The following is a 17,310-nucleotide window of genomic DNA, read 5'->3' on the forward strand; positions in this document are numbered from 1 at the left end:
ACAATGAGCATGACTTTCTCAGCTACTGGGCTCTCCCTCCCTTGACTTTTGTTATTTTTCTGATTATTTTTTTCTTAATACTCTCTCGTACGAAAGATGCTCTCCGAGAACAATGATGGGGATCTGCATCTTTATTTATGACTTTGTGAATCAGCGTCTGGGTGATAGGAAGTGAAAGTTGCTCAGCTAATTACACACGCTTGATGAACTGCGTAATAACTGCTGCAGCACTGCACATTAATTGAATGCATATAAATGACAGCAGTTATTCTAACTTGAATGATGTGTGAAGAAGTGACGTTGCTCACAGTACCCTGATTATCTTCATTTCCAGCTTTGGGAACCCAGCTTAACCAATTGTACTTTTACAGCACCAAGCAAAAATTCCCTAACAGAAAACTGGAGATGCCTCAAAGCCTGACACTTTAAACACAAATTGCTTTAAGTCGCTGAAAGTGGATTTAGACATCTCAAAAAAGCATTCATCGAGCAACTACAATTAACAATTAATAATTAACAGCTAGCTGCAACCAGCAGTAAGGAGCTGTAAGAGCGAAAGCCTTGGGAACAAGGCCACCCTGATTTAGAGCCTAGATACTGCCTTAAAAAACTAATGCAGGGTTTAAAGAGTTAAATTTTGCCCAGCTCTAAACATTTCTGCTATCTGCTTTCCTAAAATGTGTTTGTTTTGGAATAACAGGATAAAAAAGAAATGGATTACAGCTAATAGGCAACTGCGCATGTCCACAGTACTCTTTGTTTACCCCAGAAAGCATTCTAATTCACATGTAGTCCAGCTCTAAGGTAACATATTTTAAAGAAAACAATAAAGGAAAATCATTTGATGCAAAAACAAACTTGCACAGTACAAAATTAGTCCTTCAAAACTAGCACCAAATGCCTCCTTTTAATCAGTACCACAATAGACCTTCTCTGTTGCATGTCAACTGCTTGAGGAATTTGCAAATATTCACAAAGAAATCTGCAAACTCTTCCATAGTATTTAACACAGAAAGGGGAGAAGCCAAGTTTCCAAAGCTTCCAAAAGCAGTCTAGCTCCCAAAGTACCATGTCACAATATTTTAACAGTTCCCTACACCCCTATTAAGAGCTTTTGGGCTTTGACAAAGAGAGCTGTAATCACAGAATAAAGGAAATCAAAGCTCACTTTTAGAAGCACGTAAACGAAAAAGAAAAAAAAAGTTTCACATCTACACTCCAGAAAAGTTAACCCTGTTCCAAGAAAACAGGGAATATCCTGGAGAAAGCCAGTGTAGGCCCCAGCCCTGCATATTGCTATAATGCTTCCCAGCCATTATGCCATAGTTCTGGAGGGAAGAGCTGTGGGCTGTGCCAGCCCCTCCAATGGTGGCAGTGCCCATCCCAGGGCACAGAGCTCCCTCCTCTGCATCCACACACAACATCCCATCCCCTGGTGCCACTGCAGGCACTGCCCAGAGCCTGGAGGCCAAGAGAGAAGCTGCCAGCACTGTCACTGCAGAGAGTGCCAGGCAGAGATGCTCAGGTGCAACTGGATCCTGGCCTTACAAACGTTATCTTCTCATCTGTCATACATGGACCTCTCTTTAAACACCTCTCCACCAGGACAAGACAGTCCCTAACAGTTCACAGCACCAGCAATCAGCCTCTTTCACCTGTATTATTCCTTCTCCTTTTGCAAGGTTTCGATCTCTCCCCCGTTTTTTTGTTTGGTTTTTTTTGTCCACTTTATACATACCTCCTTTTCTACAAATTTTCTTGCCGGGTTTTCTGGCACATTCCTTGGATATTCTTTTGACTGAAAAATGAATAGAAGACTAGAAAATAACATGGAGCTCCGTCACAGACAGTAGGAGCATGCAACACCACTATCTAACTTAAATATGACCTGCTTTATTAGGTGCGGAAGATTCTCAACTTGTTGTGCCTGCACATGCAATGGAAAAGATGTTGATGCATCTTCCCAGAAGTCAGTGGGTGGCAATGAGAATTAGGCACCAACTTTGACCTAAAAATTACACGTGCTGTGGGGGGAAAAAAATGAGTGTAGACAGAAAGAAAAAAGAAAGAAATTTAAAATAAAATAAAAATCAAAAAGCGAGGACAAATGCACACAGAGAAAAGCAGCATGCACACATGTAGTAAGCTGGCATGCAAACAGAGAAAGCCATGCATGCTACCAGTACACGTGAATTAATACTGTTAGAAAGTAGAACAGGAAAATAAAAAGATCTCCCTGTTTTGCCTGCTATTAACTCACCATCCTCAGTTGGGACATAGATATTTAAATAGAGGCAGTCTTCGTTCTGATCTTGCACATAGGTTGAAACTACATCCAAGTTATTAGTAAACCACACAGGAAGCATGACTTCAGGCAACCTGCCTTCTATAATGTTCTGGGGACACACTGGAGCAAACTGGGTGGTGTTTTTGATATCTGCCCAGGGAGATGGAGGCTCAGGAGGTTGAAAGCGGCGCTCCCCTGTTGGAGGGGCAGCGTACGGAACCCCGAGAAACTGAATAACGGGCCCCAAAATTTCATTGTTAAGTTCCTTCTTAATCCCTCTTATCTTGCCAAAGTTGGTCGTCACCACTGGGTTGGTATCATCCAATTTTTGGGAGGACACAGCTGCAGCGTGGAGCAAAAATCCAAGTATGGAAAAAGCAAAAGTGGCGTTCAATCCCGTGTGCAGCAGGCGGAGCGCCGTCGCTCTCCATACACAGTTCAGCCACATGGATCTTGGAAAGGCCATGGTCCCACATTAGTTGTGTAACTACAGTGAAGCAATCTGATTTGTATCCACTGGTGTAAAAACAGGGCGACCGGAGGAAACAGATCAAGTTTCCTAAATAGGCGCCTGTCAGAAAAATCTCAAAAGGCTTTTCATGCGGTAAGTATCTTCCATTGATTTCACACTTATTGAAGCTGCATCTTCACTCAGCACTATTTATCAGACTACATCCTATTGACAATTCTGTTTTCCATAGCAGCAATATGAAGAGAGCAGCCATTTACTGCAGAATCCCCTCTTATAAATCAAATCCAGTTAGCCGCAGGTCTATATCCTGGAGAAAATGAAAATAAATCATTAGTATGAAAGAGCTAATATGAGCAGAGTGATAACTAGGTGTTTAACACGTTATTTACATACATTATTATTGGCTAGAGTCATGTAAGTTAAACTGCAGTAGTTTATGGGCCCATGAAATGGCAGGTGAAACACTGATTACTGGATTATCTGTAATGTCACCTGTTGAATTTACAGAGAATTCTCAGGAGAAGCAGGACTCACAGAAAACACATTTTTAAAATTCACCTCTTCAAGAATAAGAAATTCACTGCCAAGCTGCATTACGTAAGTGTTTATGTTAATATTTTATTTAACTTAATCAGCTCATAATCAATTTTCACCTTGTTTGCAGAAGTTGATTTATCAGAAAGGAAGTAATTATTTCTTAAAGCAGAAGATGGGAAAATTAAGATAGGCAGGCACATTGAAGACCCAAATGAATTTTATTTCATTAAAAGCAGTTTATAATACATACAAACATTTTTTGTTCATTTTAAAATATCACATGAATTACTGTGCTTATTCACAAGAACCTGAATTACCATGCTTTATGAGGTTTTCTGATTGCTGATGAAATTCACAGATAGACTGAAATGTTCACATCAATGAAGGACCAAAGTCTGCTTCTGCTGAAGTGAATGGCAAACACTGAGTTTGTACAGAAGTGCAACTGGACCTCTGTAGGTTGCTGGGGGTTTTTTTCAGAACTGGTTTGGAAAAGGATATGAACAGGCAGCTTAGGGAGGGAGTTGTATATCACAATTTTTACGTCAGATCAATCCTGCATGCCTTATAAAAGAGTGACTTCAGTGAAAAATGAAAATGCATGTTGAGAGCACTCAAATTCTACCATCCTTAATTTATAACATAAACAGTAAGCATTCCCACAGGACAGGAGAAGTCATGTCTTTCATATATCCACATGTTGACTGAACAATATCCTAGAAAAAATAATCAGTTAGGATCAGAGACTGTATAATCTGAAATTCCAGATGCTATTTTCAACTACTTTAGCTCAGAGGTTGTCACACAAGGCAGTGTTCCAGCACTTCTGAAAATTGCTCAGTGCATATCATTATATCTTCCATATTCATGCGAAACATATTTCCAAGACAACTTACAATATCCTATTATTTAAGATGCAGTGTTATACACAACATAGCAGTGTAATCTTACACTCCCTATTAAGCAGTGTGTAATGCACAAGAAATGTGTTTTGCTTTGTATAGGAAACATTTTAAACCACCTGCTTTTGAAACAGCATTGGCAGCTTTAATGAGAATTGGTTTTTTTATCATGTCTATACACATTGTGGAGAGAATTCAAAAGAACGGCTTGTCTAATAGTCAGACTACCCTGTAGTTTGGGTTATTAAAAAGGAGATTGTAAAAGCTATATAGGACAGCAGGAGATTTGGTTCATGTCTAGGGTTCCTTTAGCTCTGAACAATCTATCTCAGGAGGCAATAAGGAGATAGATGAAGCTTTTCCGCAATTTTCTCTTTCCCTTCCTTTCTCTGCTAATTCTAACACCTTCACTGTGAAACTGCATTAACAAACAGGCTTATGTCCTTCATCCTCCAGCTGTATATTCTCAGTGTTTGCTGGAAACGCACCAATTTAGCTGCAGAAAATAACTCCCCCAACTTGATGTGTGTGTTTACATTTACTTTAACACACTTACATGGAATGGCAGACTCATGGAGGATTATTGCTTTGTAGCATGTCAGATTTTGGAGGGAGTAGAGTACTACTTGAGAAATGGTAAAGACAGAGTAGGCAGACAGGTTTCTGAGCAATACACATGGAGAGATGGAAGCCTCTTCATCAGTGGTATTCAAAAACCTCCACAGCCTTTTCCACTGGGTCTTAAAACCCACGAGGGTTTGTTTTCCTCTGAGGAATGGAAACATGTACTTTCTCTTCTTTCTCAAATCAAACTCGTAAATAGCAGGAACTTTATCTCAGTAGCCTTCCAGCTAATTCACATGGCCTGGGGAAGGTCTGAGTTCAACAAACCCAGCTCAGATGTGCCAAGCAAAAACATCCTTCTTCATTTTAAGGTGCTGGGTTTGTTTGATGTGCAAAATTAACAAGATGCTACTAATTTAGCATCTATTTTCTATTTAGCACCTGTTTTCAGTTCTAAAGAAACCTTGTAATACAGTCTTGATACCTCAAATGGTAAATTCAATGTAAACTCAAAGCCAGTTCTAAAGCTGGGCTATAATTCTAAGCTCATCCATCTGCTGGTTTGTCTTTGCAGCTGAACAGCTCTGCTGTGATCTACAGTTCTGGTTTGCCTCCCATGGAAAAGGTTTTACTCTGAGACAGGATGCTAAAAAGGTAAGAATATAATTCAGTTCTGTGTTTGCTATTCCTAATTAATTGACTGTTGGGCAGTAGCCTCCATGAATTGATGGATAGGCTATAAAGGGCAGAAAATTGTCAACTGCTTGCAGGATTTGAATCAACATATTTTCATTGTATTTGTAACTTGAATTTTGGATTTGCTCTTTTCAAGCCTTTATTTTTAAATGTCTAAGTAACAGTTTATTTCCAAGACTGAGAGGTCAGACATTCAAGCCTGTCATTGGCTGCCCTGCAGCTATCACATCAAAACCACAAACTCAATGCAAATAAAAAGACTGAGATTTATCAAATCTTTTGAGACTTTCATGACAAAATTTCATTTTGAGCACTAGGTGCAAGGGCAAGCAGGGAAGCTGGCCAGGAGCATGTTGAGAGTTAATGCTGGACAAAATTCTCCCCAGTATTTCTGCAGGTGATCTACATAGGACTTTCCCTTGGTGTCTGGACTCAGTTAAAAAGGAATCAGTGGGGGAAAAAAGGAGAAGGAATAAACAGGAATGATCAGGGAGACAAGCAGACAAATAAACCAAAGAGTAGCAATGATAAATCTGGGACAAGATTTAGCATCAAAATAATGTGGATCTGAGGAGCAGGAGGAGAAACCTTTTCAGATTTTTCTGCTGTCTTGATTTGAGGATCACAATTGCTCCCTGTGGTAACACAAATGAATTCTACTGTAAAAGGTATTTGATAAAGACTTTCATGCTCTTTCAAACAGTCTATACTCTACAGAGTTTTTTTCTATCTATTATTTTATTATCTTCCTTTCTGAATTCAAATTACTTTATAGCTCAGATTCTGAAATACTTTAGAGAAGCATTTAGTATGCTGAGGAGTGAACAATCCAAGAGAGCTTCAATGCATCTTTGCATTTCCAATGACACAGGGCATCCCACAATGGGTCACATCTGCTGCAATCTGCAGCACTGCAACTCCTCTTTGCTACTCATGCCCAGACCTTCAAATCTTAAGGGATGGTTTGATCTGTATCACCTATCAATAGCTCCAATGGATTAATAAAACCTTTGGTGGCATCCAAGGCTTCTGGCCATATGTTAGCTTTAGCACATGTAAAGGCTATTATTGTTAAGACAAAAATCTCCCAACCCCTCAGAAAAGCTCTTTTCTTTTCAGCTGAAGGTGTATTCCATGATTTGATATTCCTGCTCAGAAATTCCTTTCCACTTTCACTTTGCTAGTAAATCCCAGTTGCACAAATACTCAAAGTGATTGCAAGAGTCAGGAACACCACACAACGCCACTTCATTTCAAAACACAAGTGCTGTTTTGCAGAACCAGCTACATTTGCATCCATTTTTACTTACAGCAGTCTCTCCTTAGAACTAAGAGCCCAGAGATGTTTCATGTCTCTAAGAAGAAATCCTTGTCCTAAAACATGCTATGAAGGCAAGCAGGAACATGGACAGTGGTACAGAGACCATTAGAGGAAAGATGAGGGTGAACATTGTGTTGGTGTGACACACCAATTGTAAACATGAGCAGACAAACCCTCAGGAGATGCAGCACAAAATTCCCCATCTCTTCTTTCGTGTTTCCAGTTAGCAAGGGAAGCAAGATCCAAATACACTGGATTTACACTACCGTATTTTCTCTCAACTTAGTAGCAAAAAACCACCAGATTGATGGGATTTTGAGCAGCGTGGAGGGGAAAGTCTACCAAACCTAGATGACCTTTAGATCCCCCCTTCCAACCCAATCCATTCTGTGAAATATTTCAAAACAGATACTGCTCTTGCATACTTCCCTAAATACTTTCTCAAAAGGATGGGATTGGGTTTAGTTCAAGAAATTAACTATGTTCATTTAAAAAAAAACATGTGTATGAAACGATAATATATGACTGCAGTATATAACACATGTAAGAAGGGTACAGCTCTGGTGGGGTTTGTTCAGATCCCACACACCAGCATGCCCTCCACCTCAGAGCAGCCACAGGTCTGGTAGCTCCACAAAGCTGCTACAAATCCAGCCCTGTTGAGATGCAGAACCTCTGCCAAGATGGCCAACAAAGGTATGAATAAGACATCATCTTCAGGGGCTCACAGTCCCATCCCACATTAGGATGAGATTACAAGGGTTATGTTACACAGGAACACAAACATACCGGTGGAAAAGATTTCCAGATGCTACAAGTTGTGTAAATATATCACTCCTAGATAAGAGAAACTGATTCTTGAGTGCCCTCACCTTGATTTAATATGATGTTTTGACCGCTAAGCTTCATAACTTGTTAGTGAAAAATATAGTATTTAAATACTGTAGCATAAAGTATTCGATGCAGTGCTTCAAAATTAGTGAAAAGTTGAATTTAAATGGGTAGGTGTCACAAGACTCCTTTAAATTGTGATGTATTTTTCAACTGCACCAAATTTTTGTTCTTTGCTGTTAGTGGGTATATTCACTACTGCTTATTAACTAGTATTTTCATGATCAAAACTCCCTTTGAAAATTTTCTGCATCTTTCTTTGCAAAATTTTCTGCATCTTGCTTTGACTTCTGATCAAAATTTTCTATTAAACTGTTTTTGAATTAGGCAAATTAAGCCCATGAGGAGAGGGTCTGTTAAGTCTTATAATCTTCCATTTACTCATATCAATAAATAATTTTCCAAAAATAGTTCTACTTCTTATCTGAAGTAATTGTTTATATAACCAGAAGCTGACTACAATTTTTTAATGCAGACTAGAGCTGTCTGACATTTTGCACAATAAGTAGGTAACGAAATGGTGATTTTACCCATAACAGAAAGAATGGGTAACTCTGTCACTTATGTGTAAAGTTTTAGACAGCTAAGTAATACAGATTTAAATTAAAAATGACAGATGCACTGGCTTGGAATATAATGGGCACTGAAGTGAACCTTTATTCCTTTTAGCAGCTTACAGTTAACTCTTAAATGGACCACACATTATCCTCACTTTTGAGTACTGTAACTATTCAGCTAAATGATCAAATGGCCATTCTGTTGATGGCTGCTCTGTGCTTCAGGACAAAAAGATTCCCTGACCTACTGCAGAAATTCTACTGAACTCATGTTAACCAGAGGTCATCCCAGAGGAAAAAATAACCCAGATGTTTCTCATTGGAGAGCTCCAGTATCAAAATCCTTCTATTGCATTTCATCAGGTCAAGTGGGAGTTGCTTTGATTAATACTTCATAAAATATACACGTGCTTCTCATCTGATCACTCTAGCAGAGTGCCCAGAACCCACCCAGAGACTCCTGAAACTAACTGTGCTTTTGTTGTGTCTTTCAGGTGATAAATCTAGCTACAGAATTGTTAACAAAGATCTTCACCTGATATATATTTGTGGCTCACCCTTGGTTCACTGGGGTTAATCGTATGGGAAAAATTAATTGGATTTTTTTTGCCACCTTTATTACAACTATAATATCAACAATAATACTACCTTTAATGCTAGTTCAGCCCCCAAGGCAAGCTTTCATATCAGATTCATAAGAAAGATATCACTTTTGTATTTTCCTGGTGGAAATAGTAATTCAAGATAAAAAAAGCTGGAATACAGATAATGCCACTTCTTGAGGGAGAACTCTGCAAACAAAGATGCTTGAATGAACTCAGATTTGTCCATGAATTGTTGTTCTAGCTGGATACAATACAGCAACAATTCCAAGCATACAAAACCCTTGTTGTAGAGCTAGATCAATAACCACCTCTTCAACAAGATGATTTTTTTTTTTAAGAAAAAGACCAGCAAACTTCCTTGTGGCAGAAAAGGGAACCCAAGCTTTTTTGTTCTTGATCAGATGGTCAAGATGGTCCCAATTTCATCAGGGTAATTGAGATCAAGTTCCAACTCATCGGGAAATTCACAGATGTATAAACATAATTTGTTAATCACAAACCCAGCATCTCTAACTCAGCTCTGAGAGTGCTCTTGACTGGTATTACCAGGCTTTCCAGAACTGCAGAGAGCACACTACAACATGAGTGCAATATTGGCATTAGAGGGATCTATCAGCTTGGAGATGTTGTTTCCTGTGATCTAGCATTCTGTACATCTGTGACTTTACCTGCATTTGCTCCAAAATGAATTTCATGCTTAACTTGTTTTTCTTAATTAAACTTCCTTTAACAGTTTCTAATATGTGCATTATTAAAACTCATTAGTCCCATTCATGCCTGCCTGTCATTTTTGGCTTCATATTCACGTACCAAAGAGCTCTTCTGCTTTATATAGGAAGCAAATTAAATAATAAATATGAGAACTTGAACGTTTTATGAGTGTCAGTATGAGAAAGTGGCTGCAAGGCCCATAAGGTTTCACAAAAAAAAAGCATTACAGCTAAAGCTAACATGCTGACACATCTCTGATCTATAAAGTCTGCAGTAATGGTAGCAGTAAAGTGTTGTGCCATAGATGGGGAATTTTTCTCTCACATGAAATAGAAATAGGATATAGCACAGACTATATTTACCGTTGTAAAAAAATTTCAAATAAAATTTCCCAAAAGCTTAGAATATAACACCATTAAACGTCTACAAAGATTTACTCTTTCCATCTGACTCCATGTGTAGCTCCTATTATTCAGCTCCTTGTCCTCTTTCCATTTTCTACCCCTGTCTGTGAGAAAGAGACTTATTTCAGCTCTAGCAACCATACCCAGTGTCCCTGTGGTCATGTCCTGGTCACACTGACCACGGCCCCAGTGACCAAAGGGTTTCCTGACCCAGCAGCTGCATCTCATGGTGGCTGCTCCAGGGCCCAGATTCTACACAGAAAAAATCCTTTATTGTGGAACTATAGAAGAAACAAAAGCCTCATCCTACAATGCCTGTTTTGCACAGGCTTGAGGATGTCAAAATATTCAGTCTATCTGTAAGGTTGCTCCTGACTAAATTGTCGTTTTCTCCTCATGAATATTTCTAACACTGTGTGCCTACGTAACACTTTACTGCTTTCAAGTACTGTTTTGGAAACTGGGGGACAGGGTTGGGAAGGCAAAAGTTAAGGAACAACTTTAAGTTCAGATATTGAACCTAAAAGCTTCAGACAAAATGTAATTAAATAAAAGTATAAAATGCAACATAAATGTATTCCCCTCATTAAATTCCCAGAACCAGTTCAACAAGTGAGCTAATGGCTTCTCTAGGCAGGATGTGATTGAGGAGATTTAGAAAACATCTTTTTAAATTGCCATTTAAGTTCTCTGCTTCGTTAAAGGAATATGAGTTACTTGAAATGCAATAGTTGTAAAGTGTCCTTGACCGCTTTCATGATTTTACAGTCACGTGTTGCTAATTTCCAAGCATTGCATTCTCCCTTAATATGGTGCAAAAGACCTAACCAAGCATCAGCAGAAGGTAACAGGCTACCCAAAGGCAACACTAAAACTGATTATGCAGAAAATATTATGAGGACAAAACAGAAAAATTCAACAAATGGGGTAAAGAGAACTCAAATTGCTTTTCCTTTAATGGGCTCATGTTTTATTTGACCACAGCAGTGGAAAAGCCATGTTACCCTGCTGTGTGCAGCCCAGATCTTTCCATGGCTTGGTAACCATGAGGATATTTACAGTACAGGCTCTGTGCCCCCTGGTTTCCCACAGCTGCTGCTCCCTCACTCCACCTTTTGTTTCCTAGTGGGAAGTGCTGTGGTGGAGAGGGTGCACAGCAAAACCTGACATGGGACCAAGCAGCCAACCAGTCACTTTTCATCCCTGCAGAGCACACAGAACATCATTAATGAGCAATTAATAGTTATGGAAACAAAGTCTGTTGCAAAACACGTGGGGTCTTCAGGGGCAGGTAGAAATGAGCAGCTGAGTCACCAAGAAGCCAAATTATTTCCCCCTGTAATTCTGACAGTTCAATAGTAATCCTGGGGAATGTAATGTCATCATTTGTTATTAAAAGTACAGGATGTGCTCTCAATATGCAACACATGATGAAGTTTCCCCATTAGGTGGGGGTTTTTGGTGTGGTTTGGTTTTTTGCATCCCCTAACTCCCTCTCCCTCCTTCCCATACAAACTCTTGTGCAACACCTGGGTATCAGGGCAGGCATCCTCTCTGAGTGCTTGTGCTCCCTCACAATGCAGAGCTCAGAACCAGGGCTACAGAAATGGAGACATGTCTCTAGAACAGCCCTTATTCATCAGTCAGGACCTATTTTTTACCATTATCTATTATTTTATCACCTGATATACTTACCATGGAGGGATATCTGGGACTAATCAGAAACTATATCATTTACTGGATCAGATTGATAACTGCCCAACCTTTATCAAGAGAATTCCACAGAGGTTTCTACTGGACCTCTAGAAAAAATGTTTTATTTTCATTATTTGCTTTCAAAGAACATCTGTCTCCTTCTGCCCTTCTTTTTCCAGTATTTAATTTTTAAATAATTTCTTTTTCATGTGATTAAAAAACCATAATAAATATGACATCAAACAAATAATTCAGAGCTAGCCAAGGGTCTGTAATACAGCTTTATATCTCTATTACAAAGGAACGTATATTTGCTTTTAATAAAGAAAGGCAAGCCAATCCATTACAAACTGAGACCACATCTAAGCCTCTGCTTTCTTCCCTTTTCCCCAGACTCCATTTGAACAATTAGAGTGGTTAATGCTGGTGTGCATGCCAGCGGATATTAAAAATGTAAACTGATAAAAAATACAACTACCACCATTACCATGTTCAAATTCCTCCATTCACTTGCAAATCAATTTTTCTGCCTACAGCCCTGTCCCAGTCTTTAAATAACCCTCCTCAGCAGACTGCTCCACCTCCAGCCAAATAATCCAGAGAAAACCCACTTTGTGAAAGATGTTTAAGTATCAGCAGCTCGGATTTTATCTTCTTACCCTACTCTAGGAGAGGGGGTAAGATAACCAAAGCAGCATCAGGACAGCAGCTCCTACACCCACTGCCTCAAACAGCCTGAACCACGCTCATGGCTTTCGCTGCTACCTCAGTTAATCACAAAACAGAGGTGTTCAGCCAAATCCTGCTTCCCAGCACACTTAGCATGATTATCCTCAGCCTCATTTTTCTTCCCACAGCCTGCATATGATTCGCAGGAAACGCGCAGGATAAATGGGGTCTCTTTGTAGGTACCTGAGGATCTCCTAATCATTTACTGCAAAACTGCTTTTGCAACATCACTGCAATCTGTAGCCACAGCCTAAGAAAAACGGTGTCGTTTATCAAAAAGTAACTAAGGAGCAGTCTTCTTTAACCCTGCACCAGTCATAGAGTTGGGGGGGGGAGAAGAAAAAATAAATAATCCTTCCCAACCACCATTCCCAAACATGGCTACTTAGCATTTGGCTCCCAATCTGCAAATCTAATTTCAAAGATGCAGAAGTGGTCTGCGTGTTACAGCTGTGGAGCCCACACAAGTCTCAGTGCAGTCAATGGGAATCAGGATCATTGAAAATCAGGGCCCTGAATAATGGGCTCTATTTTTAAATGCTCATTTACACCGTGCATGGGTCTCTCTCTTGTCAGGTGCCTGTAATAAAGTACGTGCAATTTCATAAGTATCCTTTGCTTCAACTAAGCCAGCCCAGAAAAGTAGGGGAAAATGTCCCAAAGCTCACAGTACTGTTCTTTCAGCAATAACAATAGTCTGTGGATGCACCAAAAATGCTGCTACTGTAAAAAACAAACAAACAAAAATACCTACCTAGGTCTTAAGGGAGCACAAAAAGGTTACTGTGAGCATTGCCAAAAATACGTGGTTTCAGATGTGAATTACCTCTGAATTTACCAGTACGGTCTTGTCCCACTAAGGCTCTGGATAAATGCAAATATTGCCACAGTGGATGGCAGTGCTGGCAAAAAATAATTCCTAAAACAATTTCTTACACTTATGCTGAGAAAAAGAAAAATCTGCTTCATTTCAAATTCACAGAACATCTAAACGTGCTAAAAACATTCACTTTGATATTTATAGCTTCTATAAGGCATATTTCCATTTTATACTAGTGGATTTTAATGCCATAGTTGTTAGAGCTAAAACAAACTGGCCTTCCAGAAAGCAAACCCAGTGTCAAACTAACATGATATTCCTTCGAAAGGTCAGCAAATTTACAGAAGGAAATGGCCAGTCCAGATTGTGTCACCTGCACCAGCAAGAGCACAACACTATAATCAAGCTCTGGTTTGTTTTATTTAAACAGTTATTTGAATGTAATTGCTCTGAAACCATATGCACCGTTAAAACGATTCCAGATAACATCCTTTCTCCTGATTCCAAGGTAACTTTCTGGCTTTAATTATAAGCCAATTAATATTAAGTAATTTGACTGATTAATTTTAATTAAACCTGTTGAAAATTGATTTTCCTTTCGCAAGTAAAGATGATGCTCTAGTGCGATCATCAGGAAAGGAGGATGGGGGGGGGAGGCGGACGGGGTTGGGGGGGGAAGCAGAAGAACCAGCACTCAGCACCAGGGCGAGAAAGAAGATGTCTGAAGAAATGAGAGGAGCCATCCCCCGGCAGGCCCGGCCCCGGGGGCTGCGGGAGGCACCGGGGGCTGCGGAGCGCCCGCGGAGCTGCGCGCCCGGCCCGAGGCGGGCGGCGGCCCCGGGGCGGCGGGGGAGGGAGGAAAAGTTCGCCGGGGCGGCGGCGGAGGGTGCGGGGGGTGCGTGCGTGAGCGCGAACGCGTGTGTGTGTGTGTGTGTGTGTGTGTGTGTGTGTGTGTGGATGGAGAGCTCCCCGCGAACACCCCCGCAGCCGCTCCCGCCGCCGCCGCCGCCGCGCATCCCCGCGGGCGGGCTCCGCTCGGGCTCGCAGCCGCCGCAGCCCCGCACCCGCAGCCCCGCACGCATCCCCCCGGCCGCGGACACGCACGCACACCCGGGCTGGGAAACCGGCCCTGCCGAGCGCCCCCAGGCTCAGCCCCGCAGCCGCCCTGCCCTGCCCTGCCCGGGGCCCCGCTCCATCATCCTGGCGCCCCGCTCCATCCCTCTCTCTCTCCTCTCTCCTCCATCCCGGCCGCCCTGCTGCATCCCTGCCCGGCCGCCCCCTCCCTCCTCTCCATCCCGGCGCGGGCTCGCCCCGCACGCCGGGAGCATCAAAGTATTTACCAGTTCACGGCCGCTTTCCCGCAATCGCAGCCGAAGCTGTAATCCGCTGGATTCGCCTCCTCCGGCTCTCCCAGCCGCTGGGAGCGGGAGGGCTCCCAATAGCGCTCCGGACACTTCCCAATTATACCGATTTTTATATATTTTTCTGCCCTTTCCTGGGATCGGGGCGCGGGAAGGGGGGGCTGGAAATCCCCATCCGGAATCCAGCCTCATCCGTGCCGAGCCACCTCCATGTAAATCCGACCATCAGGCAGGCAATGGAAATGATCAAACGCTACTTCTCTCCGTCTGCAGGCAGATAATCCCACTAATCCAATAGATCTCCCCCGATCCGAAAGTGCCCTCCAGACGAATCCCTTTCGCTCGATGTCCGGCGGGCGATCGCGGAGCCGCGGCGGTGCCCGGAGGGGCGCGGGAGATGCGCGGAGGGGCGCGGAGGGGTGTTAATCTTTTTTGGCTCCTGGATGCACGGCTCGCTCAAACCGCCGAGATCCCTGCTTTTTCCCCTATTACACGTTTCCACTCCAAATTGCTGCTGGATGAAAAATGGTACAAAGATACCCCCAGCGGCGGCGCGGCGAACAGCGCGGGCAGCCCCGGCCCCGCACCGCCCCGCACCGCCCCGGGCGGACCGGCCCCCGGGGGACCCTCCCGCAACGCCCCGGCCCCGCCGCGGGGCTGGGGGGTCCCTCCGGCGGCCGCGGGCAGCGGCACGGAGAGCACGGAACCCCGCAAGCGCCGGGGCACAAAGGGATGCCAGAGCAGGGTGGAGATGCTGCACACACCTGCGTGCGGGTGGGCTGCTGCCTCTTTCGAAATTGTACCCAAATTGTGTAATTTATGCATGGTTTATGTAGAGAGATGTGGATTGTGCTCAAATATTTCACGCAGGTGTGATTTAAGATGAAGGCATGGTCTTACTTACTTGGATCATCACTGTCTGCACACAAGATATAAGTGACTCTTTTTGTTTCCCGTTGCTGTTTCTTGAATTTTTTTACTTATTTTTCATTGCTTTCTCTTTATTTCTAATTGAGGAATAAAAGTATTCTCCGACCCCCAGCTCTCATGCTTTCTAGGACCACATCAGACAATGAAAGTTGACGACTCAGGGGATGTGGGGAGAAAGGAAGGCCAGATCAGAAGGGAAAGGAGAATAGCCCTGTGAATGCTGATAGGTCTATTCATTTTTTAAGAACAGCCACAATCACACATTAAAACATCCCGAGTTAAGCCTCTTTCAGAGAGCTCATTAACATCTCCTGTTATTTTAGGAGAGACTTCCCTTCATATTGTGTTTAAGATCTGTATTTTTCTCTGCTAACTGGCACCTCAGGTTAAAATATTGACACTCACCAAGCACAGCAAACCCACTCATGTTTCCAAGCCTACAGCCCCAGGCAAGGTCTGGAGGTGCCCGAAAATGTGATAAGCTTTTACACCCTCACCTGAGAGCACATCCCAGCGGAGGGAAGGTCAGACCCAGCCATGCTGGGCTATTTATGTCTCTCAGTCCCACTGAGGACCTGGATCTGAGTGCCCATGGCAGGAGTGACAGGACACAGCAGCAATTCATCCTGTGACATTCCCATGTGCTGGAATAATCCTGTCCTGGGCACGTTTTTTGCCTGTTTCAATAACTATTCCAGTCCATGGTTAATTAGGAATGTCCAGAATCCTTCAGTACTCTGAAATTTAATTCTTTTGCTGTTGCCAAAAGTGTGCAGCTCTCAGGTACAGGAGGGAAAGGCAGAACATACTCTGCTGACAGGGCAATCCCATGAATGCTGTTATGTTAATCTCAAGGGAATACTACATGAAAAAAAAAAAAAGGTTTCAAAACTAGAAATGAAATTTGTATGTGGAAATCAATCACTTGCCACCAGCCACAGATCAACCAACAGCCTAAAAACTATCACCAAAGAGGCAATACCAGGTGAGATATTCTGCCATTCTTCATCCATACAAAACCCTGGAGTAGCTTTATCTTTGGGTTGTTCTTTATACTGAAAAGCAAAAAATAAAGGTGAAATAAAATAACAGCACTCTCCTTGTCCCTAGATAAGCCACTGGAATCCAAGGGTGCAAAGTTTTATTCTCCCTCCTTCAAGAGGGATGGAGAATCCTCCCTGGGTTTCCTGAGCCACCACGTGAATATCTCCTTGGAATGCTCTATCATTTAAGCAGATGATCCCCTACTAACTGTGGGGGGAAATCAACCAATTTATCTCCTTACCAGGCCTTTTGTGGGTGGCAGGAGCTGACAATTTACACTCAACTTGCAACAATCCCACCTTTGGCCACCAAGTCTCCATCTGGTCCCAACCCATCTTCACTCGTGCAGAAATGGCACCAAATTGTGGAGCACATTCAGTTGTTCTTCAACTCCCTCTCTCAGCAGAGATGTGTGGTACCACTTCATTCACTCACCACTTTGGCTCTGACCTGTCCCTAAGGTTGGGGCCCCTTTGCAGAACTTTTCCACTGTTTTTCACTCTGCTTCCCTGCACTGTGTCCTAACATTTCTCCCTTGTCCTTCCTTCCAGGGGCCTCAATAGCTCTCCTCTCATCCAAAACACTGCTGGGGAAAGAGGGCTACTGACTTGTGGGAGGGAACAAGATTTGTCTCCAGCTCCAGAAAATTGTACAGGTCCAGGAAGGCATATTTGGCTGGGAAAATAAATTATAGGGCCAAACCCTCTATATGGAGATGTGATAGCAGTAGCTGAGCCTACAGATGTGGTAATAATAGATTATATTCTAATAAAGTAAAACAATA

At 42.4% G+C, this 17,310-nt stretch overlaps 1 protein-coding gene across 9 annotated transcripts in view; it reads right to left on the bottom strand.

Annotated features, from left to right (window-relative positions):
- NLGN1 (neuroligin 1) overlaps nucleotides 1-17,310 on the bottom strand; it is a 378,384-nt gene that overhangs the window by 293,892 nt on the left and 67,182 nt on the right. For 2 of the 9 annotated variants that reach the window (XM_077184130.1, XM_077184131.1), the window contains 2 exons: nucleotides 2,261-3,066; nucleotides 1,739-1,798 (listed from right to left, as the gene is read on the bottom strand). In XM_077184130.1, coding sequence (XP_077040245.1) covers nucleotides 1,739-1,798; nucleotides 2,261-2,753 — 553 coding nt within the window. In that variant the 5' untranslated portion in view covers nucleotides 2,754-3,066. Of the gene's footprint in view, nucleotides 1-1,738; nucleotides 1,799-2,260; nucleotides 3,067-14,531; nucleotides 15,120-17,310 lie in introns of those variants that run through there. The other 7 variants (XM_077184132.1, XM_077184137.1, XM_077184129.1 and 4 more) reach the window with 7 other exon arrangements.

Source organism: Agelaius phoeniceus, chromosome 10, assembly GCF_051311805.1.
Source record: "Agelaius phoeniceus isolate bAgePho1 chromosome 10, bAgePho1.hap1, whole genome shotgun sequence".
Taxonomy (NCBI): domain Eukaryota; kingdom Metazoa; phylum Chordata; class Aves; order Passeriformes; family Icteridae; genus Agelaius; species Agelaius phoeniceus.